At 45.5% G+C, this 25,073-nt stretch overlaps 1 protein-coding gene across 1 annotated transcript; it reads left to right on the top strand.

The window, feature by feature from the left end:
• Nucleotides 1-832: 832 nt before the first annotated feature.
• On the top strand, nucleotides 833-24,791 carry LOC147427005 (uncharacterized). The gene is made up of 11 exons (XM_086499146.1): nucleotides 833-1,755; nucleotides 1,833-1,928; nucleotides 20,716-20,763; nucleotides 21,506-21,577; nucleotides 21,689-21,769; nucleotides 21,900-21,985; nucleotides 22,063-22,110; nucleotides 22,360-22,489; nucleotides 22,564-22,751; nucleotides 23,271-23,456; nucleotides 23,892-24,791. Exons 1-11 carry the CDS (start codon nucleotides 1,108-1,110, stop codon nucleotides 24,163-24,165), a joined length of 1,857 nt encoding a protein of 618 aa, XP_086355272.1. The 5' UTR covers nucleotides 833-1,107; the 3' UTR covers nucleotides 24,166-24,791.
• The last annotated feature ends 282 nt before the right edge of the window (nucleotides 24,792-25,073 follow it).

Here is a 25,073-nt window from a genome sequence, read left to right as displayed (position 1 = left end):
TCTCACGTCTCTGTGCACTCTGTTTCACCCTCCACTATATTCTCTCTCTCTCTTCCCGCAACGCGATGTACACATATATTCACCCTCCACCTCATGGCCTAAACTCCATGCTTGGTTGGGTGCTGATAACTCCTCCCCTATACAACTGCTTCTGCAACTCTGATGTATATTGAAAATTGTATAAAGGTGTAATTGTATATTCTGTGCACAGACCCCTGGGGAGGAGTATCTCTCACTCTAGTCTGTTTTCAACGGATGTGTTCAAAGCAAGGGTGTCGCTATGATGCAATCACATACGCTCGCATCTTGAGATGCTAAGTAAGAGCAAGGGGTTTGAGGGTAAGAGGGACTATGCCACCGCTGAAGACGGCGTTGTGTTACTAGTCTAGATGAATTTACATAAGTTTTCACCTTCTGCCATCATTGGTGGCATTGTTGTTGTAAACAACATGAATCTCACTAGGATACAAGAGCCAATTAAAACACGCGTCTTTGTTTTGGGACTCGTCGACCTCAAGAAAATTTTACTAAATAATACGGCTCGGCGGCCTCTCTCTCCCCCCTTCTCTCCCTCTTTCACGTGCAAAGGGCCTTTTTTTAGTTTTGGACTTTAGCCTTTAGGTCGCAAATTGCAACACGTATAAAAGGCTCCCCCTTTCGCCATATTATATTAGTAGATAGATTGCACCAATTTTGCGGCATCGGCAAAGTAAGTACCTCCGTGATTATTGCATCTCAAACGGGATCACGCGTGTTGGATTTTGAGCTCAAGCTGGCTCCTTTACCCTAAAGCGACCTCCAATGGGCCCTTAAGAGGGCATATGGGGGAGCCCTGCCCTGCTGCATTTATTAGTAGATCCTGGACCTTACAAAAGTGATACGCTTTACAAGCTGAAGCTTTTCTTTTCTTCCAACGTGGAAGGCCAAAATTCCAGTGATTCTTGAACGGTGGTAGTGCGCAGGCATCCACTTTGAATTCCGTAGTCGCAGATGCTCGCACTTTGATCAAGCTCTCACCAAGCTCTGCTGCTTTCAGACGAATTTGCTCCTACGGGAGGGGCGTTCTGGCTATGCTTCCTACAAGCTCAGCTGCCTTCTAATGCTAATATGAGTACCCCATTAAGCGATTTGCTAGCTCTCAGAGCTATGCAGTCCTATTCATCTACATTCAATCGCCCACCAGCAGTTGTTTTCAGTGCAAATGCAGAGCTAAAATCTCATGGCTCTCCCTCCTCTCATGCTACTACGCTTTGGAGACATAGAATTCGTCCCGTATACTCTATTGATATTGCAAAAGTTAACACTTTCATGTTGCAAGTTCCTGTATGCAAATGGAAGGAGATGACGGAGCTTAGTCGCAATGATACTTTGTTTGCTTCTCCTCCATCTTCTCCACCATCAACATCAAAGAGACTCTCATCACTTCCATCAGTCATGACCCTCAGGATACCAGGTTCTACGTTCCTTCTGAGCCAAAGGGAAGGTCTTGAAGGCTCTGGACAGCATCATAATTCATGCTGGATGCAGCCCGGCAGTGATAATTTGATTGTATTTAGGTTAGTATTTCACGCTATCCAGGTTAGAGTTCTTGATGCTTTGAAGAAACAGTACGTACAAAGGTTTTCAGAAGGAAGAAGGGGTCTCATAGCTTTAATTGTTGCCATCATCTGCTTGACATGTCCTACTTTTGTTGTGACTGCTGACATCTCGATTGTCATCTCAAATGACGTAGCCCTTGCACAATCCATTGGCCAAGTAAGCTTTTACATGAATCAATTTCAGTTTTGCCAGTTGAGATTATCGGTGTATCAATTTGCTCTTCTCTGATGCAGATACGGCAAGCAGCTTTGTTTTTGGAGCGAATTGGAGAAAGCACATCAGCAAAGGTTCTGGACAAAGTGGTGACAGTAATAAGTGGCCAAACAGTGGTCGGTTACAACTTTCTTCCCTGTCATTTTAGAAATTGGTTAAAATTTTTAAAACTGGACTTATAATGTGCTAAAGCTTGAGTGAAGGAAATCATGCATATGTTTCAGTTGAACACACATCCTTATATTTGCCACTCTTGGAGTGACATGCTGTCTTGTTGAAAACTCTTCTCTCACTACCTATACTCGTTGGTGAATAGCTGGAGGTTGATGTGGGTGGTGGAGGAGGTTCCATGCTGTGAAGCTCTCTACCTGTGGAAGGCTTTAACCTCTAATTTTAAGTCATTTCGTTTGTGCACCTATATGTGTTTTTTTGGGGAGACGGAGTGATGTCCGCAACTTATAAAGAAAAAGTTTGTGATTTTTGTTTTTTTGAGAATGCGTAGTTGATTTGTTGTTTAGTTACCTGTAAGGCCTATTCTAGTGTGCTTCTTGGAGATACTTTGGATGGGGAAGAACATTGCCTTGAGGGCATGGCCATTTATTTGATGGCCCAATTACCCCCCATCTTACTTGTGGTTTCTATTCTTCATTGATTATACGTGGACAATTGAATACTATTATGTGGGAGTAGATAGTGCCGATGGTTTTGGACCTCTAAATCCCAAGCTAGACCGAAATCTTCAGATTAAAACCGAGGTTTTGGCTGTAGATTCCAAAAGGAAAATAGAAGGTTGGGTAGAGTGAGCCACGTTCTTTGAAGACTGATATAGAGCGGGAAGCCTTGAAAGCCCTTGTGCATTGCGACAATTGTGGAAAAAAGGGTCATTACGGGGAAATATCCTTTGCGGAGAGTGGAGTTTGTAGTAGTGACTACAACACTTTCCGTTATTACATGGAGATTTCTCAAGATAAGTACCTTTGGGGTAGGAGGGGGATTTTACGTTCCTTTACTATTGATTAGATCATCGACAATGGTGGTGTTAGGCACATGACTTCTTTTCATGATTTGATGTTTTGTCTAAGGTAGTATGAAGGTTCAGTTATATTTGAATTACCTATATATTTAGTAACTTATTTTATGTATTTGACACGATTTACTTGGGCTAGGTCTGACAACTTTCTATGGGAAGCATGTAAGGGCCCTTGGGGCTACCATTTTGTATCCATCTGGCCAAAGTAAATTGGAGCAATTTCAAACTTGGCTCTAAAATCTCTCTCTCTCTCTCTCTCTCTCTCTCTCTCTCTCTCTCTCTCTCTCTCTCTCTCTCTCTCTCTCGTACCTGTCTGCCACCGCGAGTGTGTTTGGCATCTATGCTTCCACATTGTGTTATTTTGACATGGTATTAGACATCTTCGGCCCCCGATCCTACGTGGCGACGGTGACGAGAGATGATGTAGAGCACAGGCATGAGCTGCCCTATTGATTGAGTGTAATGTGTAGCGGGAGTGATTTATGGTGTTAACTCAGGATCAATAGGGCATGAGCTGCCCTATTGATTGAGTGTAATGTGTAGCGGGAGTGATTTATGGTGTTAACTCAGGATGAGTGCTCAATGCGTACTCAAGGTCCTTTTACTTCATGAGAGGATTCCTCTTACTTCATGGGAGGGATGTGCAATCGACTAGAGAGAGGAGAGAATGATACTGCGAATGAAGGTTGTGTGTGTGTGTGTGTGTGTGAGTGAGAGAGAGAGAGAGAGAGAGAGAGAGAGAGAGAGAGAGAGAGAGAGAGAGAGAGAGAGATGAAATGCTATATTAACATCTTGAGAAGGCCAAAATGACCTATAAGACCACAGAGTTACAACATGGGAGAACCCAGTACAATGTTTGGGTACAAAAGATAAAAAGTGGGGTGTTCAAAAAAATATCATAAATCCCTACCTACTAGATGGTAAGTGGGGGGGGGGGGGGGGGGCTCATACAATATCTGATACAAAGGTTGATTAGGGCTGAGACATAAGTGATACAAGGGCAGATACAAGAGTGAGAATGATATACAATCCAGAGTTACGCGGAACGGGAACGGCGACGGGCCTCCCTGCGGAACGGGGGAACGGGAATGGGCCCGGAACGGGAACGGCGCGGAATGGCAGGCTAAAAAATCACCCAAATATTATTTTTTTTAGCGTTATGTGTTTGAATACAAGTAGTATTAGAGTCCTTTGACTCTAATACCCACAAAATTAAAAAAACACGATTCGAAGACCATTTAACCTTATTATGACTTGATTGGGATGTGAGGCGCCCAGAGTACATAGCCAGATGAACAACAATGAGCAAACACAATGCCCATAGTACATACACAATGCTCTCAAATAATTGCAAGAGTAGTAGTCAGAGATAACACTTTGGAATTAATTATGGCTAACATAGTAACAAGCCTCAAGGGCCGCCAGCGGCCAAGGTGCTACAAAAAAACCAAAGGGGGGCAAAGTTCAAACCAGACTTCAGTGACCACAATACCAAAAGACTGAAGGTGACAAATACCATAAAGATGCTAGTAGCTACAAATGGCAAAGAGGGCAAGGCTCAAGCAGCCATACAAAAAGGTGGATAAATGGCAAAGACTCAAGACTCAAGAGCCACTAGCCTGAGAGGCCTCCCAATCCGTAGTAGCCGGCTGTAAATCATGCACATCCTCCCATTCCTCATCATCGAGGTCTAGGTCCGGCTCGATCTCAGCCAGAGATGAAGTACCTGGTGTTGGTGGATGTGCATCTCCACCCGCCTGAGAAGCCTCTTGCTCCATCTCCCACTGTGTGAAAGGATCTGTCTGTTTGTCTGTACTCTTGCAAAGCATTTTCAAATTTGCGCTGACGAAGACAAGATCATTAGCCTTCTCCACTCCAAGCCGATTTCTCTTCTTGGAAGCAATGTGGCTAAAGGTACTCCACAATTGCTCCAAGCATGAGGTACTAACTGACTGGCTGAGAATACGGATCGCCAATCTCTGAAGCTTAGGGCCATCATAGCTATAGTCCTCCCACCAAAGCACTGAACCTATTTTCCTGCGATCAATCTGAGCATTTGGACTGCCAAATGACCCCCGTATTTCTCTGTACTGTCTCAGCTGATCTCTGACAATGCGTCGCCCATCTCTTTCTAGAACCATCTTGTTTAAGATCTCTGTAAATTGGTTCATGACTTTCCTATCTGTCTCTTGCCCTGCACCTTGGAACTCTGGATCCACCATGTACGCTGCCCCGTGTAAAGGAGAGGCATATGAATTCCACCTCGAGCTGCAAAGCGCATGGATCTCCTCATATTGCTCTGCGTTCGGCTCAAGCTGTGCAAGCTGCTCAATCATGCGGTCCATTGCCTCATAAATCTTGCCAATGTAAGGATCCATGCCATCCAGAACTCGAAGCAAATGAACCACCGGTTTTACCTGTGCATCTAGACTCTTGAGCTCCTTCGAGAACTCAAGATCCTCTGCCTTATCCTTGCACAAAATCCCTGCAACTGTCTTTGCATAGGGGGAGGTGGTGAACTCATCACCGATGAAGACCTGTCGGACCGCATTTTGACATTCAGACAGCTTGCGTACAAGAAGAAAGTTGAATGCGAAGCGGGTATCTGAATACTTTAGAAGCACTTTGCCACCCGACCTCTTGAGGTACTCACTCCGAACCAAGTTGTGATTGTTGATGAAAGTAACCATCTTCACTGCATCAGCAATGACTGGAGCAATCCAGTCTAGCTTGCCGATGTCTTTTAGAAGGTTGTTCAAGCAGTGTGCCATGCAAAAGCACACTGTCACATGCGGATAGTGGCCCTCTATGATAGCTACTGCTGCCTTGTTTGATGCCTCCCCATCTGTGACAAAGGCCACCACGTGTTGCTCACCGATGGTTTCTATGGCCGCTGTCCACTCTACAGAGAGGACATCGGTGGACTTGCCACTCTCAGTGGCATCATGAGAGTGCACAAAGTACATCTCTCCACTGGAGTATGCGACGAGACCATGGATAGATCTCTTCCTTGTATCGCTCCACCCGTCAGCAATGAGGGAAACGCCATGTTTTGCCCAAAGACGCTGAATGTTGAGGGTTGCTTGCTCCACGATAGCCTTCTCTCGATCGAGCAAGGTGGTTCGGAGAGCCTCTGAAGATGGCGGCACATAGCCGGTGCCATACTCTCCTATCCGTTGCACCATGACTTTCCAATACTCCGACCTATTTCGATCAAACATAGAAGAGGTTAGTATCAAAAAAGTGGAAACGACAATAACGGAAGAAATGAGAGAGAAGATTGATGAATCATAAAACAATGAACATACCTCGCTGCGACAAATGGGATATGGTCGTGATAGAAGAATCGGGCCACGGCCGCATCCACCTCTTCCTTCTTCTTTGGGTCCCAAGAGGTGGCAAGGGTCTTTTGGCGACGAATTGGACCTTTTGAAGATGCACCAACACCTACAGCGGGTAGAGAGGAAGAAGGGAAAATGAGGGTCTTTGGATCAATACCTTTGCGTGCCGGCTTGGCTTTATGGTTGAATTGCCGATCCTTTTCCTCGAGCTCCTTCCTCTTCTCGATGGTTACGTTGGCACAAAATTTCACCTCATGTCCCGGCACTCGAAGAAAGTGTGCCCTCACTTTGTCATGCCCCCCTTTCCGCGTGTAAGAGCATAGCTTGCATCCCCATGCACGAGAACCTCCCGCCGCCGACAAGGTGCCCTCCGAGGTCACTTCATCCCACCACGACCATTCCTTCGCCTTTTGAGTGTTGCCCGCATGAACGGAGGGGGTTGAACGAGAAGAAGAGGCCATGGATGATGGATTATCCGTGAAAGAGAGAGCTTGATCTTGAACTTTGAGAGAGAGAGAGGGATTGAGAGAGAGAGGCTTGCCGCTTGATTCCGTGAGAGCTTGAGCCTTGAGCCTTGAGCCTTGAAAGTTGAGGGCTAGAACTTAGAAGTTAGCCCAAGAGAGAGAGAGGTTGAGAGCTTGAGCCTTGAGGCATGCCGCGGCGCCACACTATGGCTTGAGAGTTGAGAGCAAGCTAGGGAGAATGAGCTTGGCTTGAGAGTTGAGAGCAAGGCTCAAGCAAGGGAGAATGGGCCTTGAGGCTTGATGAGTGTGTGAAGAATGGGGGAGGAGGGGGGCATTATATACTTTTTTCACTGTTGAAAATGGCCGTTGGCTGGCCAACAGCCATTTTTTTAAATTTCAAAAACTGCCGTTGGGGCCGTTCCGGCCGTTCCGGCCCGTTCCGGTGACAGCTTTCAGCCGGAACGCCGTTCCGTTCCGACGCGTTCCAAGGTCCTAAAATGCCGTTCCCCGGTAACTGTGATACAATCCTCATCAGGATCATAGGAAGTCCATCATCGATCGTTGGTGTATCTCATCAATCTCCTCCATGGTCAGCAGTCAGACTGGGCGTCGTGCATATCGGGCCAGGGTGACCCAAATCCTCTGATGTAGTCTCTGCCGATGCTGTGTAGTCCTACTTAGCCGTGGGCGCCTGGATCTCCCGAGCTAAGTAGCTGGGTCGAATAACGTGCCTCTGGTGTGAGAAGTATTAGCTCTGCTGTGGTCGCTGCACCTCCAACTGCAAATTATCCGTTGTACAGGACAGGAGAGAAGAGAGAGAGAGAGAGAGAGAGAGAGAGAGAGAGAGAGAGAGAGAGAGAGAGAGAGAGAGAGTAACACCGGATGGGGTTTCAAACCCCCCTACAAGGGCCCCCACTCCATCCTTGGAGAGGTATTTTGTCAGGTGCAGTGGAATTGAAATGGGGAAGATCTAGGTTTTACATTTTAAAATCTTTTACTTCTTTTCCTTGCGTTAGTGATTTCTTTTAGCTTTTAATGATGGTTGCTTTTACCTTTCCCTGAAGAGAGGGAATGAGAGAGTGTGGTAGAGATGTGTAGAGAGAGAGAGAGAGAGAGAGAGAGAGAGAGAGAGAGAGAGAGAGAGAAGAGGAGAATGACGATGGGGTCCCAACCAACCCTCTCAAGGACCCTCCACACCGTTGCCGATGTGTTATTTGCTTTAGATTGTGTAAATGGAATGTACACACATGCAATAGCTCAAGTGCAGACTCTACTGACTCGAATGAATTTGATGACTGTCGTTGTGTTAACTCCTCAAGACGAGGCACCTCTGGGGCTGATTTGATGCACCTTTGGATCTTTCTGGATGTGGGATTGGGGATGGCCACCGTCAGGTGCAACGGAAGTGGTTAAGGATTTAGCTCAAATCTAGTACTCCACACAAACACAAGGCTGCTTTACTTCACTTGAAAAGAGAAACTAAACTGAACACAATGAAGAAGAGAGACGCAAAGAGAGAGAAAAGCGATGACACGGGATGTAGGGTGCCAACCACCCTCAAGGGTCCCCTTGCTCTGTTGCCAGAGGAAGTACTTGCTTTATTACTTGCACAAATGTTGTTACAATGACTAAATGATGAGATGGTGATGGGAACTAGATGTAGATACTTGGAAACGCTAAGATGCAGAGGGGTACTGATTGATGCTTGGTTCTACGAGGATAAGGTTGACAACCAAAAATGCTAGTAGATTCGGCTTGGATCTGCGTTGCTTGGCTATGAATGGGCTGAAAATTGCATGCTGAAAATGCTGGAGTGCTGAGGTAAAAACGCTGAGTTTTGGTGCTGAAACGCTGAGGATGAATGGCTGAAAACGCTGGTGAAGGGGTGCTGAAAACGCTGGCTGATGCTTGGTACTGGTACTGTGGGTACTGGTATTGCTTCTTCTTGCCGGAGAGATGTTCACTTATATACCAATGTCAAGCTGGGTCGAGCAGCCACAAAGAAGAGTCCATGATTTTGATAAATAATGCTAAAAAGTAACTCTGTATTGTTGGTTCAATTCGACGACGACGATGGGGTACTGATGGTTCTATGTTGACGACAGGGTACTGATGGGTTTTGTGTCGACGACTGTAACAAACTGTTGACGTGTCGACCTACTGAAGAACAGAGCTACCGGCCAAGGGGCCTAAACCCTAAAAGAAGGAGAAGCAGCAACAGATTTCTAAAAATTGCGTAGCTGCTGATGACGTGGCAGATTTTCAAAAATTGCGCTGGCATGATGATGTGGTAGGTTGTACGGATTTTCGCGTTTTGCGTTGGCTGGTGACGTGGCAAGCTGTATGGATTTCCGTAAATTATGCTGGCAGCTTTTGGCTTTGCTTTTTGGACCAGAAGCTTTTGAGTTTTGAAGGCTTTTCATTGTAAGTGCTTTTCAGGCCAAGGGCCTTTAAATATGAGGTTAGGGCTCATTCTCTGGCATGCTTCCTGGAGAAGGTGCAGAGTCTGGAGTACCGGCTTGTACTGTGTTCATGCAGTATAAAGAAATACCGAAAGGGGTGCCAAGGTTTGGGGCCAATACTCTCTGGGGTGGAATTCCGCCACTCCGTGTCGCGTGTCGTCTCTTTCTCTCTCTCTCTCTCTCTCTCTTCAGTTGTTATTGAAGTGCTAAAAGTCTGTTCTTTTCTATTGGCACGTGGTGCCCATCTTGTGACAGCGGTATCAGAGCATTAGGCGTGTGCTTTTCTGAAAGCATACCGGTCCCACAAAAGAGCAGATAGAGCAAACCAGAGACTTATGGAATTTATTCGAGGTATCTCCGTCCTCCAACCCGGACCTATTAGCCACTCCCACCCTTACTTCATCGCGCATCGGGCGCGCTCCCGTCTTACCGCTCATGTCTTACAGGTTATAAGCCATTAAGATCACTTGCAAGAGAAGGATCCAAGATTTGTTTCAAGCTGCTGTTTTTCTCAGAGACAGTACCATGCAGATGTCTATAGCTACCAAGCCACACACTTCCAAGGACTTGGCAGACTTTCAAGAAATTTTTTTGTCCGAAGTTATATGGTTTCTGACATCTTTCTTCGGAGTGCAACTTCTGGCAGAGTGGGGTATCCTGAAATGCTTGCCATGGAAACCCTAGCAGATTATAACTTGAAATTTCTCGACATCTCTCAATAGATGTCTCTTCACGAGCAGACGACCTTGGATCCTGTGCGATTGCTACCTTGGGACTACCATCGCCGCCAAAGAAACACTGTTTGTCCAAGAGCTGATGGACCATGCTGTGCTCGGCTACGACCTCATGGAATGAACCTAACCCTAATTTTTTGGTGCAGGTTTCAGGATGGAAAGCCAGTCGACTTTTCGAACTCGACTGATGTCAAGATTGCTTTTTAAGTTTGAAATCTGTTTGAGAACTTGTTTGGTGATCCTGTTTGGAATTTGTTTGAAATGGATGGTATCTACTTTGAACCTGTCTTGGTGCCGATTTGAAATGTTTGACTCTGGTTTACAATACTGGTTTCAATGATTGGTGATTTTACTCCCGGGTGGAGTAGTGAGAAATTATGTTTGAGAATGCTTGTTCATACTCATGGCCCGGACCCTGGTGGTTATTTGCGGGGGGAGTATTGAATGATTGAAAAATGCTTTTTTTTAAAACTCATGGCCCGGACCCTTGTGGTTATTTACGGGGGGAGTATTGTTGTTGTTATTCATGGCCCGGACCTGCATGGTTATTTACGGGGGGAGTATTGTAAGGTGCAGCGGAATGAATGTTGAACTTCGCTCAAGATGAGTGCTCCGAACTGTGCTCAAGGTTCCTTTTGTTCTTATGGAAGGGAGAGCCTTCCGTTCTTAATTAGAGAGTGCAATGGACACAAACAAAGTGAATGGACACTGTGTGTGAAGGTGCTGAGACTGAGAGATAGAGAGAGAAGAGAATACGACACCAGAGACGTTGTAAAACCCTCCTCCAAGGGCCCCACTTTCGATGGCGAGAGTGGTCTACTATTGATTGCACAATCTGGTACAAGATGGTGATGCAAATCTAATGGGCTATGTCGAGGTCGACGATGGTGACGACGAGGACGAGATTATTGCTGAAAACTGAATGCTTTGAATGCTTCTTGTCGGGCTGTCCTTTCTAGCTTGGAATCACTGGATCTGATGGGCTTCTATCTGCTGAATTTGCTGATGTTAAATTGCTGATCTTGCTCACCAAAAACGCTGTCCAAAAACGCTAATAGGCTGAGTGAAAAACGCTGCCCAGCAGGTGCAAAGAAAACGTTGTATTGTAGGGCTTCACAAGCGCTGGAATGGCTGAGGTAGCCAAGGCTGAAAACGTTTAATCGTTGATGGGCTGCACATGGATAAATCCAAATTGGATACCATTCGGAGGTGGCTTGCTTCTAGAAATCTGGAACGACCTTCCTTAGAATAAGTGCTTTGCTCTTCCGACGTGATGTATCCTCCTAAAATTCCTTGTGCTATCTTTTCATCTGAGTGAGCTTAGGTTTAGCAATTGTGTTAGCTTTACCCTTAGGTTCATTGGAAGAGTTCTTTTCTGAGAGACTATTGGAAGATTGGTTAGAAGAGTCACCGTTCTTACCATTCTTACCGTTCTTACGATTCTGAGGGTTCTGAGAGGTCTGAGAGGTACTTGTCGAAGTCTTGTTTTCCTTAGGTTTTCCCTTGTTGTGCTTCATCTCCTGTGCGAGAGCAATCGCTACCGCCTTGTTGAGATCGATTGGATCGAGCACCCTGACATCATACTTGATATACTCGTCCAATCCATAAAGGAATGCCTTCTTGTGCTCCACATTCGATTTGCGTAATTGAGTGCCGAGTTGCAAAACACGATTAGAGAAAGACATTACTGGCATACCATTTTGCTTGAGACCGCGCCAATCGTCCTTCAATCGTGCAAGGTACTGGGGTGGCATAAACCGTGCCTTGAGCTTGTCTTGGAAATCAGCCCAATTGAAGGAAAGGGGCGTGAATTTGTCGGCTTCCTCTAGGTGCAGGGCTAACTGTGCCTCTTGCCATGCGTGGTACCAATTGATGGCATCACCGGCAAGGTACATAGCTGCCATGAAAACCTTGCTATTTCCTGTCTTCTTAGTTACAAAATAAGCATTAAATTGATGCAACCAAGAATGAATAACCATAGCATCCATCTTACCATCATACTTACTGAACTGGATCTTCTCTGTGACTGGGTTGTTGGAGTCCGAAACTCGGCTTGCGCCACTTGAGGAACTACCAACATCTTTGACTGCCTCGGACTTCTAGGCGAGAACATGTCGTACAAACTCTTGCATGCGTTGTTCACTCTGTGCCGCACGCTCTGCTTGCCGTTCTTCAGCCGCCAAAGGTGTCTTGTCTGAGTTGACGTTCACGCTCCAAGGCTTCCTGTCGTTCTGCTTTTCTTTCTAGTTGGGCCATTGTAACGCGAGTCGTTTCTTGTTGTGCCATCATCTCCATCATCGACTTGACCATCGCCTCCATAGGATTTGGTACAACTCGTGGCGTAGATGGGGACGGGGGAGGGTTGGGAAAATCTCCTGGTGGGGAAAACTCTTCTTCGCCACTCCCATTCTCACCACCTCCATGCGAAGTATCCATTCCGCTTCGGGTGATGACCATGCACTGTGATCTTTGGTTCTTAAGTTCACGAGGAACTTGGGTTCTTGTGGGTCTTGGGTTCTTGGGTTCTTGGGTTCTTGAGGGTCTTGAGTTCTTGAGGTTCTTCTTTTGCTTGCAATCTGTGTTAGAGAAGGATCTTCTCTTCACCCGAGTTCTGCTCTTTTCCGCGGCGGGCGCACCCTTGGCGGCCTCGCGCTCACACCAAGGTTGCTTTTTTCCACATCACGTCGATTGGCCGGCCGCTAAGTGCACGGTCCGCTCTCAATGAGTGAAAAGAGGCACAAGGGGAGGCTGGACAAGCCCTTCTTTCTTGGGATTCCTGTCACTCTTCAAAAACACGATTAGGAATCGACACGCCCAAGAAATCTTGGGTTACGTGCGACGGCAACAAGCAAAAAAATTCTGTGGTTCTTGTGGTTCTTTCCTTGAGTGATACAGAACACTGCCAAAGCTCTGATACCAATGTAAGGTGCAGCGGAATGAATGTTGAACTTTGCTCAAGATGAGTGCTCCGAACTGTGCTCAAGGTTCCTTTTGTTCTTATGGAAGGGAGAGCCTTCCGTTCTTAATGAGAGAGTGCGATGGACACAAACAAAGTGAACGGACACTGTGCGTGAAGGTGCTGAGACTGAGAGAGAAGAGAATACGACACCAGAGACGTCGTAAAACCCTCCTCCAAGGGCCCCACTCTCGATGGCGAGAGTGGTCTACTATTGATTGCACAATCTGGTACAAGATGCTGATGCAAATCTAATGGGCTATGTCGAGGTCGACGATGGTGACGACGAGGACAAGATTATGGCTGAAAACTGAATGCTTTGAATGCTTCTTGTGGGGCTGTCCTTTCTAGCTTGGAATCACTGGATTTGATGGGCTTCTATTTGCTGAATTTGCCGATGTTAAATCGCTGATCTTGCTCACCAAAAATGCTGTCCAAAAACGCTAATAGGCTGAGTGAAAAACGCTGCCCAGCAGGTGCAAAGAAAACGCTGTATTGCAGGGCTTCACAAGCGCTGGAATGGCTGAGGTAGCCAAGGCTGAAAACACTGAATCAAAACGGTGGTAGGGCTGAATGCTACTGCTGCAAAAACGCCAATGTAGGGCTGATGTTACCGGCTTTTACTTGCTGAAAACGCCAGGTTTGAATGGCTGGAAACGTTGGCTTTTTAGGGCTGAAAACGCCAGGCTATGGGGGGGTCGTCTTGCTGAGAAGGGTCTCCAGAGGCCTGCTGCACTAAGTGCCTGATGCTCTCCTTCTTTTGCCAGATAGTGCTAGCTTTGGTTTGCTTATATATTATCTTAGCAAAATTGCCCTACCTAGTTCCGAACAAAAGTCACTTAATAAATAAGTGAAAAATGTCAAAAATAGGAAAAATAGGTTTAATGCACTGGAAAATTCCCCTGATGGATTTTGATGGTAATGCTGATGATCATGCTGTGTGCAACCGGAGGATATGCATCTAATCTAAGTGATTGGTCATGCACGGTCTGCGAACAGACTCACAAAAGTGCCAGATCACTTCCTATTCTAGATTGACTTGATTGAACTTAACCCTGGTCATGCTGTAGCTTGTCCACGGACACATAGGGTTGGATATGTCATGTGACAAGTATTAAGAAGTCTAAGTAGTAGTTACTCTCAGCACTTCCAAACGACGCAGGCTGCGGTCTGGGGGGAGTTTGGTTGTAAAAGGCCTTTATAAAAATGCTATACTGTGCAATAGAGGGTATGCAACTATGGCCGGCTTGGACATGCACATCCTGCTAGAGGCTCACAAAGGTGCCAGGTTGAGTCCTAAGCTAATGACTCATGCTAGACTGTAGCATAAGCATGTCCACGTAGTGTAAGTGAAGTGCACACGTGACATCCCCCCTGTTAAAGGTGAGGCACAACTGCCAAACTTCTATTCTTGGATTCTTTCTGGACTTATGATGCTGACTGCTTCTGATGCTGGTGGATGCATAAGCCGATGAAAACTCCTCCAAACGGGTGGATGTTGCGGATGTAGAGACTTTTGCGATGTCAACACCGACCATACGAGTTGCTAGGTAGCCTTACTACTGTCGGAGAATACCAGCCTTGGTGCCGACTCTACCTTGCGAGAAAGTACTACCACTCGAATAGTCCTTCGTGAAAACTTCGCGGGTGAAGCTGAAAGTTAAGGGTGCTCGGAGGTATTTCCAAGGGTTTCTTGTTGACGGAGTGGATGCACGCCTACATGCGAATACGAATGCAGAAGAGGGTTAGGGATTCTCCAACTCCTTCCATGTACGCATGAGAGGCAAGTAGATCCTGGTACTCAAGATCTGGGTTTTCGTGTATCCGATGTCGATCTCCCTTCAACGACATGGGAACGACATGGCAATGAAGATGGGAAGTGGTACTAGATGCTTGATACTGAGGGTGCTAAGAGACTAATAAGTTCGGGGTAGGGATGTGTAGCTTCGTTAAGGGAAAAAAAAAGGGAGAGGTTCTATGGTTCTTGGTTTTGCTTGGGTTCTTATGGAGAGGAGGCTAAAACATTGGCTGATCTGGCCTTGCAAACGCTGAGGCTTCTGCCCTTCTTCTCTTGCTTCCTCCTCTGCCAAGTTCTAGCGCCCAATGGCGTGCATATATAGATGCATGAGGCTGGGTCGAGCAAGCACAAAGACAGCCTGCTGTCCTACGACCTTGCAAGAAATAGGCTGAAATTCACTTATTAATAAATAGCTTGCTAAGAGGTGGTTCACACGCGGCAAATTACCTACATGCTGCAATACTGTTCTGTGCAAGAGAGGGTATGCAACTATGACCGGCTTGGGCATGCATGTCTTGCTAGAGGCTCACAAAGGTGCCAGGCTAGGTGGGGTATTTGCCTTAGATTATGTAAATGGGATGTATACACATGCAATACCTCAAGTGCAAACTCTATCGACTCGAATGATGACTGTAGCCGCGGTAACTCCTCAAGACGAGGCACCTTTGGGGCTGATTTGATGCAGCTTTTGATCCTTCTCAATGTGGGATTGCAGATGGCCACCAAGGGGTAGATCTGGGGCTGATTTGCGCTCCCGATGTGAGAGGAATGAAGGGCGGAGGCTAGCTGCAAAAACACAAATCTGAAGCGTAAAACGCAACAGATCTCTCACGTAAAGCAGGGCTGAAAACGTAGATTTTGATGATGCCGATGATGGACAGCAATGGAGCACTCGATGCCAGTGAGGGAATGGCGAGGGGGGGCTCGATGGGCTGCTGAAGTACCTGACGGCAACGAGAAGAGAGCGAATGCAGATCCACACCGTTTTCCACGAAGAAAGGGGCTTGAAATCTGAAAATGCTGGCTGATCTGCAAAAAATCTGCAAGTGCTAGGCTGATGTGGCGTTTTTAGGCAAAAACACTAGGGCTGATTGCTGGCTGCAAAAAACGCTGGCTGATCTAAGCAAAAACGTTGAGTTGAGTGCTCTCCTTTTGCTAGCACTGGAAATTTGACTGAAAACGCTAGGCTGAGTGCTCCTTTATAGGCCCATTTTCTTGTTGGAATTAGGGTTGCAGGAAAACACACACAGCTTGGAGAAGATGAAGGAAGCTCAAGGCACACAACAGAGAGTATTTACTTAGTGTGCAATAGAAAGATCGATAGCCCTAGAATGATGGGCGTATATACAATGCACGGGGGAAAAACCCTCCTAGTGAGGGAAAAAATGCCCCGGCGGTCCTAAGTGTCTTCCCACACATCACTACCACATGTATATGGTAACAAATCCCCCCTGGAGTGATGAGGTGAACGAGAGCTGGCATATAGAGTAAAGGGAAGTGCCATGCCCTGAGTCCACAAAGGGGAGTAAGCTCAAAGCTTTGCGGAAAGCTTCGAACTTCTCACGAGACAATGCCTTTGTGAAAATATCTGCACATAAGCCAAGCTGATCTCTCCTCCTGAGAGCCTCTCCCTGACATAGTGGTAATGCACCTCAATGTGCTTTGTCTGAGCATGAAAAACTGGGTTTCTCGCAACTGCCAATGCGCTTTGACTATCAGTGTAGATAGTGTTGGCAGTGTCCTGTCCAACACCCAAATCATCCATAAGGCGTCTGAGCCACACACACTCAACCGTAGCTGTGAAGACTGCCCTGTACTCAGCCTCACAACTAGAAGTGGCCACAGTAGGTTGCTTCTTGCTCAACCATGATATACATGAACTGCCAAGCATGAAAGAAAAACCACTTGTGGACACTTGCGTGTCAAAACAACTAGCCCAATTTGAGTCCGAAAAAGCATGTAAGTTTGGCGACAATGATCCCCCCTTGGGATAAAACAAGCCAAGATGTAAAGTGCCACTTAAGTAGCGGAAAATCCTCTTGACAGTCTGCCAATGCTTAGACCTTGGGCTATGCATAAATCTACTGACCTCTGAGACCGCAAACTAAATATCTGGCCTCGTGTTGCATACATAAATGAGGTGTTAGACTAACACCATTGTGCTGCTTCACACGTCTAGGGCATACATGTACGGCTAGTATGTCTCCGGGCTAGCCACCCATAGCCTAGGTTGCTCCTAGTCCGCCGACCGTCCGAGTTTGGGGCCGACCGTCTGGGCGTTCACGTATATTTCCATATATCATTTTTTTGTTGGGTCATGGGGATTTTTATCAAGCCTTGCCCTCTTCTGGTGATAGTGTATTGGGTCTTCTGCTCATGGTAGTCATGGGGGGCTGATCGCCCCCTCTTCACCATATCTTGCGTTTGTGGTCTACTGTCTCTCTCTCCTTTCCTCTCTCACGATTCCGCACACGCGCACTCTCACATGGTATGAGCAGCTTGAGGCTCTACCTATTCTGAGGCGCTACATCACATCAGGTTCTTGTCCCAAGGGCTGCATCAGCCAGTGTTTTTACATTAGCTAGGCAAGCGTGGAAACAGGAGCCATTTTTGTTGCAGAGGACCTCACCTCAACTTGCGTTTTTTTGCAAGGAACATCAGATTTGCTGATTTCCTTGCTAGCGCTACCATTTCTGGACATCTTTGTTGTGGAAAACCCCTCAATATCAATTTGCGTTTTTGACCTTCATCTGCGTTTTTGGTTTTTCAGCCCATTTTCGGCAGTTTCATTAGTCACTTTGTGTTGTTGACACCTTCCTTAAGTTGTTGGGCACCTAGGATACCCATCAAGCTTTTGTTTTTTCAGTAAACAGAAGGTTTTTGGTGCCAAAAGTGCAGCAAAAGTGGATTGCAAATTGACTTGTGTTTTTGGAGCAGGAGGGCAGCGCTCAGCTTTTGAAACCCGGATCTCGCCACCACCTACCCGGCTTTGCATCTGGTGTATTGCCGGTGAGTATCCTCTCCGTCTTCATCAGATTTAGCCATTACCCCTTGCTGTTTTCTCTTTTTCAGCCCATCTGGGGCAGTGACAGTGATTCACCACCCTTCCCATACTCCTCTGCACCGCTCCGGACCATGCCGGGAGCGGACGAGCACGCTGAAAATCGCTGGACAGCAGCATTTTCATCACCTCGCAGTTGTGTTTTTGGGAGGACAGCAGCCACATGGCTTGTGTTTTTCACAGAGGATGAAGTGACCTCCTGCCAGGACACCATCCGGTGGTGGTCCATGCGGTCTCTCAGTGACTGCTGCAATACACAGTAGTTTCGACATCCGCTTGATCATCAACGGGCGTACGATCCTTGGGATATCCATTCATTCCAGCCATCATTCGGCGGTTGCACACTCCAGAGGGGGTGGTGACTTGTGGTTTGCTATGGATACACCTATGCACTCATCAAAGGAGTTCACACGAGATATGGCCATGCTCATGGCATACGGGATTCCGACATTCCCAAAGAAGACACCACTATCTTGGGTGGACAGACACTTACCACTTGACCTTGACACGTCATATCACTTGCTTATACAGGAGCATCTACATGGACCTAGGGAGAGGATGTTGGATCTCTTCTTGGACAGGTTCATTGCTTGGATCTACAGACTGGAGTGGGACTTCAATGCTTTGGACTCTCTTGGAGAGTTTACCTGCGAGATGCGGGAGACCAGGCATCATTACGCGACTACATTCAGAGTCACCCGGAGCTTGGCTTGGATGGTAGTGCAGTTGCTCTTCTACACTCTCGATCATTTGGATTGCTACCTTCAGAGTTGCTTACACTCACCCTCGGTAACCTTACAGCAGACTTATCCCCCGACTTGGGCAGTAGGCCACTCCCAGCCATTCACATTGAGAGCCACACCGAGATGCTGTTTGGTGGCATTGTTGGCGTGGATTCTGTTTTGGTTGACACAGGAGGATTGGAAGCAGGAGATACAAGCAAGACGCGCAGACAGATTGGTCTGGCCTTTCCTCTTCTTAACGGATCTTCACAGCGCAGACTTCTTAGTTTGGCTTCCCTATTTCTACAGGATGATCATGGTGCAGACAGCTTGGTCTGAACACACCTCTTCTCAGAGGTTCTTCACAGCGCAGACTGTTTAGTCTGGCGTCCCCCTCATCTTGGATTACTCTACCTACTGAGAGGACACCATCCGGTGGTGGTCTGTGCGGTCTATCAGTGACTGCTGGTCATTCTCATCACGATTCCTGGGCTTCTCCATTTTCTCCAGACGGTTTGACTACAGACACCACAGATCCTATTGGGCTGAACACTTGCAGGTCTATTGGCACTTCTTTCATGACAAGAAGTTGTTTTCACTCTCAGTTCGAGACCTTCACGCAGTATCTTCACCCTGTATCGACGGAGTACAGCAGTTTATAACACTGCTCGTGACAACATCTTTTCACGGAGATTTCTTGGCGATCAGGACACCCCAGACTGCTGCTACACTAGCGGAGTTTCCCGGAGTATTGTCCTTCAGTGGACATCGCAGCAGACATCTTCATCATTTGCCTCACATCTTCGGCTTCATGCGGTTTGTTCAGCATCCGGTGCTGAGAGGGGGTGTTAGACTTACACCACTCTACTGCTTCACAGGTCTAGGGCATACATGTACAACTAGTATGTCTCCGGGCTAGCCACCCATAGCCTAGGTTGCTCCTGGTCCAGCCGCCCGAGTTTGAGGCCGAGCGCCCACTTTTGTCCGAGCGCCCACATATATTTCCATATATCATTTTTCTGTTGGGTCGTGGGGATTTTTATTAGGCCTTGCCCTACCTCCCCTTGGGCACCTATTTATGGGCGCCAGGGGGATACCCACTTCCATCATTTGGTGATAGTGTATTGGGTCTTCTGCTCATGATAGTCATGAAGGGCTGATCGCCCCCTCTTCACCATATCTTGCGTTTGTGATCTACTGTCTCTCTCTCCTCTCCTCTCTTATGCTTCCGTACACGCGCACTCTCACATGAGGCATCCAACAACAGTTTGGTAAAGATTGACATCTGCAGAATCACCAGCATCATGAAGACTCAATTTCAAACCTGTTTCCATGGGAGTGGCAATAGGTTTGCAATCCTCAAGTCCAAACTTACATAGCAATGTCTCTATGTAACTTTTCTGACACAAGGCAATACTGCCATCACACTGCTTAAACTGTATACCCAAGTAATGATGCAACAACCCCAAATCTTTCATCTTGAAAATAGCATTCAAAAGTGGATCTCTTCCAGAAAGAATTCACTTTTCTTAGGGTTGATGAGCAACCTATGACTGCGTAACTCTTCGAACACAATGGTCAAGTGATGCCTATGCTCCTCTTCATTCTTTTACTAGACTATCATGTCATTAAAGAATGTGTCAACAAACTTTGATGTGGACCGAAAATCCGTTCCATCATCCTATTGAACGTAGGATATAGACCAAATGTCATCCTAAACGCAGTCTTAAGCGCTTTTGGGCGCAAGTTTTTAATTGCAGTTGCTTTAGAATCTGGCTCGAACTTGCTTTCAGACCTGGTGCGTTTAAATACAGGCCTTGGGGGTTCGACTCTGCAAATCAGTGTATGGGTACACAATGCAGAGTGACTCCCCGAAAATTGTACTCTGCGCTTATCAATATAAAAAGATGTACCGGAAGGGGTACCAGTGCATCTGGAACGGAACTCTGTCGCTTTGTGTCTCGACTACTCTGAGTTTTGAAGTGCAAGTGTTAAAAGGTTTCTGTTCTGTTTGTGTGTATAGTAAGATTATCATCTTGTCAATGCCAAGGCGGTACCACGCACAACCCCCCCCCCCCCCCCCCCCCCCCCCCCCCCCCCCCCCCCCCCCTCCCCCCCTCCCCACCCCCCCCAAAAAAAAGCTACCTCTATTTCTGAAAAAGGGTCGTTGGTGCGACTATGGACCCAAGATTAGGTATCATCATCATAAGCTGTTTCTTAGCTTGTTGGCTGTTCTCGGAAAGGGAAGCCCTCACAACTTTCACTTCGAAGTTTTGGTACTTTCTAAGGAAGTAATGGTTTATGATTTCATTAATGAACTTTCGGGTGTTTTCAGGTCACTCCGGAGACAGTAGACAAGCTGAAGTCCATCATTGAAAGTGAAGTAAGTATTTTCTGTTTATGGTCAGCTTGCAACAAGTTTTTGCTTATCAATAAAAATATACTTTTATCTTGAGGTCTGTGCCCTCAAGATGTTTATACAATAGAAGATACTTTTCTGTTAGACAAGAGTTTTCCGTTGTGTATGCATCTGGTAGAACAAATACTAAATACACATGCACAGGCACATGTATGAAGGGGAATGATCAAGGGATGTTGTTAGTGCAACTCTGTAGGAAATTTCAAGCAGCTGAGGGTGTATAAAATTAGGATACATACACCAAAAAGGCCAAAGGTCGCTGAAAGATTGAATAAGACTAGAAATGGCAGTTGCTCAAAAGTTCCTAATAAGACCGACTGCTCAAGCATGCTGCTTTGGATGTTTTTTGGCAGTAAGTGGCTGCGTTTGAGGGCTGCTAATGAGAGCAGTTGCTTATTTTAAGCATTCTACCCTTAGCGTATTTGACCATAATGGTTACATAAAGTTTCTATGTGGAATCAGAGGGGGTACTATTGTGATTTTTTAAATTTAGCGTCTTGAGGTGAATGACCTTTCAGCATCTGAGTCTCAAGTTCTCTATTCAATTGAAGGGTGTGTAGATCCAAGGGTGATAAGTGGAGTGTGCTGGACATTGTGTGAAGAGAAGATTTTCCACCTGTTGCTTTTTTGTATTACTACATAGTTCTACCATTTGGTGGATAATATTGCTCACATGTCTAACACAGCTCATGGTTTTATTTCTCAGAAAGATCCCAGAGATTGGCAAACAGATCTCGCTAATAATGCGGACACTTTGTGGTCAACAACTGTTGATGTGGTGAGTGTCAAAAGTCTCTCTTGATGGGTATCTTGTTTGCTTTAGTCATTATTAGATATCAGTGCGCAATGGCTCTAAACAATAAAGCATAATAGTTTTTGTGATAACCAGATCTCACAGTTCGACCCTATCTCATTATTAGAAGCCACTGGAAATGGCATTCAAGGACTCGGGGAAGCTGCCGCAGAAAGGGTGAAGTTGATTTATTCTATGAATGATACAGCATAGACTTGAGGTTTACCGAAGAGAGCGTGTCATTAATGATTGAACTTTTAGTCTTGTACTTGTACCTATTTCATAACCTCTTCACTGATTTCTCCAGTTTGCAGCCTTTGAGCTCTCTACTCTTGTTGCATTGGGTGAAAGATGGGTTCTTTGGACACCCTTTGTCATTCTTCCGATGTACTGGTAAGAAATTTTCTCAAGTCTTTAGAAAACCAGTGAACTTATAGATTCCTTGTTTGAAACTTTGCCATTGCCTGCAGGCAAATGACGAGAAACAAAAAGAATGAGGAGAATGATGGTGGCAACAGGTATAGTGTTTCAGATCTGCATTATGTTCACATTGCTTTCTATTTGTCAATCTTTTTTGCACATGATGTACTTTCTCTATCAATCTGTTTTGCATTCATTCAAATACTGGTTGCCAATAGTTGGTCCGTTCAAAATTAATTTTAGGTCTTTTAGGTCACTGCAGCTCATCCTACACAGATTCCCGCAATCTATGTTTGCCTGCAGCTCCTTCCTTCCTGTTTGTGTGTTTGACTTTGCATGTTTTACAGAGGAATATCACAGGCTATGGTCGTCGAATTATCAGAAGCAGCAGTAGCAAAGGCCGCAAGGGTTAGAGACGAACTCGAGAGAATTGAGTTGAAGGCTTCCCTTTTGGATTTGGTCTATTCTCTGGGAAAGGTAATCTGTCTCTCTTGGCAAGACATTTATTATGAACAGGTAAACAGGAGTTGATGATATCTCTTCCTCTGCAGCTGGCATGGCGAGCAAGCGGAAGGGATCAAGACCTGAAGAGGAGGCAGATTGATGAATTACTGACAAGGTTGCAGGATTTAAACCCTACAAGCTCTCGTGATCTTGGTAGTGCCCTTGTGAAAGCTCCGTCTGCTGAGTCCCCTTATACCGAACCTCTCATGGACGTGGATGGAGACTGGAATTTAATGTATGTACAAGTCGTTCTGTGTGTCAATAGTGCCTATGTATCTCTAAGTTGCATGTGTCATCTTTTGAAATCAATACAAGGAATAGGACATGTACCTGCATAAGGTCAAAGAAGTCTGAACTTACAAATTGTAAGAGGGATACAGCATTTGCACAAAACACACAATCAAGAGAGACCCATATTCATATGAAGGAAGAAGAATTAGTGTTATATTCTTGTGCATATCTATGACTTTATCCTTTTCAATAGAAACAGTGACAATGATGACAACTCAAACGTGGACCAAGCAAAAGAGATTGAAAAAAATACTACCTTAAAGTCATTGACACCAAATATGAGAGACTAAGCGGAAAAGCTTGGTTCCTAAATTTTAGCCATTCTTCTAGCAACAGAGGCATTAGAAAAAAAAGTGCAATTTCGTAATTTCTTAAATGAACTGTCGTAAAAAATGCGGACATACGTTGTAAAGAAATGTATAGCATGGCTACAAATACTGATGGTGAGTTTTTATCTGTCCAGTTATGTTTCACAGGATTCTAGTCAAGGTGAACAGACTCAGTTTGCACAGTTGCTTAGCTTGAATATTCCCGGGTTTGAACTAAGCAACATGCAGCAGAAGTTGTGGCGGCAAGGGGCAAAAACAGCTCTTTCAACCAGTGAGAGTAGGGCTGAACTTCTCGTGGCTAAAAATACAGCACAAGTTAGGTAAAGGTTTTTTTTTGTTTTTCCTTTTTTTTTTTCTGGTGAAGAAATATGAACTAGCAAGCAGACAAATTTTTGAAGTGGCTACTGCGTTATATGCCACCAAATCTTCAGAATCCAAAAGTGATGTGTTGGTGCATACCACATTTTATCTTTTTGATTTAACAACTTGCCTGCATAGTTTTGCATTATGTAGGTAGGATGTACATAGAAAGCTTGTGTATACATGTCTGAGGCTTGAGAGTAGAGCGTATAGCTAAGGCGACGGATGTGCTCTGCATGAGGCATTGCACACTACAGTTGAGTTTGATTTAAGCTCCATGATTTTATACTCTGTTTAAAAGAATATTTTTTTTGTCCTTCCAAATTGTTATACGCATCTATGAATGCCCTTCTAAACGAGGCTCATATATTTCTCACGGATCTTGTTTGCGCCAGGTTAGGACCATTGGGAGTTGTGGAAATCTCTGTGCAAGGTTCATGGGAAAACCAAAGTGATGGTAAAAGTGCTCTTGTGTCATTTGACACATTTTCTGCCAAGCCTGTGGAAGTGCTTGGATCACGTGTTAGGGAGGATCTTCCACCTTTGGATCTTGCAATACCGAGTACACTTCAGACAAGCGGGGAGTGGAAAACTGTTTATCTGGACAATTCTTTGCGCGTCAATAGAGGGAGGACAGGTCAATTTTTCCTGTTCCGGAAGTCGCAGTAGCAGGAATGGTTGCTTGGATTGCTTTTCTTTCGTGTACAACAGAAAGCTAATGGAGATCAACGATGCAAACAGAAGCGTGGGACTCAATTCTGTAAACTCTGGTTGTAAGCTTGCACAATCAGTGGCATATTGATAAACACCATTATTGCTACGTCTACCACCAGAACGTGAGCCTTTTCCTGGAGATGTCTTATTGCTACGTCGACCACCAGACCATGAGGCTTTTCCTGGAGATGTCTTCTATGTAACCACATTGGATCCTTTTATTGACTAGTTTTCAAGACGTTTACAGCCCAGATCCTCAAACAATGCTATTGATACGGTACCATCATTGGTTGGCTAATAGAATGTTTAAGATAGCCTTCAGCTCTCCTCTTCATGAATCTTCAGGTTGAGAGAGAAGTATGCTAGTGTACATGGTTCAGAAGATATTTCTAAAGAATAGCTTGTGTTTAATCATTTGTGGGCTTCTTACACAAACTTGTAAAACTGGAGATGATATGTTGTACTGCTCCTATACCACAGGAGCTCATTTACCTCAACATGGATTACTTGGCAAGAACCTTTTTGCTTTTTGATACTTCAATTGCATTGTCTGTTGGAAGTACCCGAGACATATTACAAGAGATCTGTATTTGATATTTTGTGTAAGGACCATCAGCTTATTGATTACTTACATTGTTAGAGGAATAATTCTGGTATGCGATTAAGGTAAAAATCAACTGCAATTATAGAATTCACAAGTGTAGATGGGTTGGCAAATATATGTCATCCATAAACATATATGTTGTCCATAAACATAACTATATGATAGGTTGACAATTATATGCGAATCTTTTGAAAATTTGCCTAAAATGGCACTTAATAGTGTAATTTTGCCAAATTTACCTCCCAAAACTACAGAGATT

Source organism: Adiantum capillus-veneris, chromosome 24 (genome assembly GCF_014529385.1).
Source record: "Adiantum capillus-veneris isolate H3 chromosome 24, ASM1452938v2, whole genome shotgun sequence".
In the NCBI taxonomy this organism is placed as follows: Eukaryota; Viridiplantae; Streptophyta; class Polypodiopsida; order Polypodiales; family Pteridaceae; genus Adiantum; species Adiantum capillus-veneris.
The sequence above is the reverse complement of the archived record's forward strand: the minus strand, read 5'-3'. Positions and strand labels throughout refer to the sequence as shown.

Coding starts and splice junctions, on each gene's coding strand:
- LOC147427005 (XM_086499146.1), top strand. CDS start 1,108: ATGAGTACCCCATTAAGCGATTTGCTAGCTCTCAGAGCTATGCAGTCC. Junction 22,490..22,563: donor TGGTCTATTCTCTGGGAAAG/GTAATCTGTCTC, acceptor CTTCCTCTGCAG/CTGGCATGGCGAGCAAGCGG. Junction 23,457..23,891: donor AAAAATACAGCACAAGTTAG/GTAAAGGTTTTT, acceptor TGTTTGCGCCAG/GTTAGGACCATTGGGAGTTG.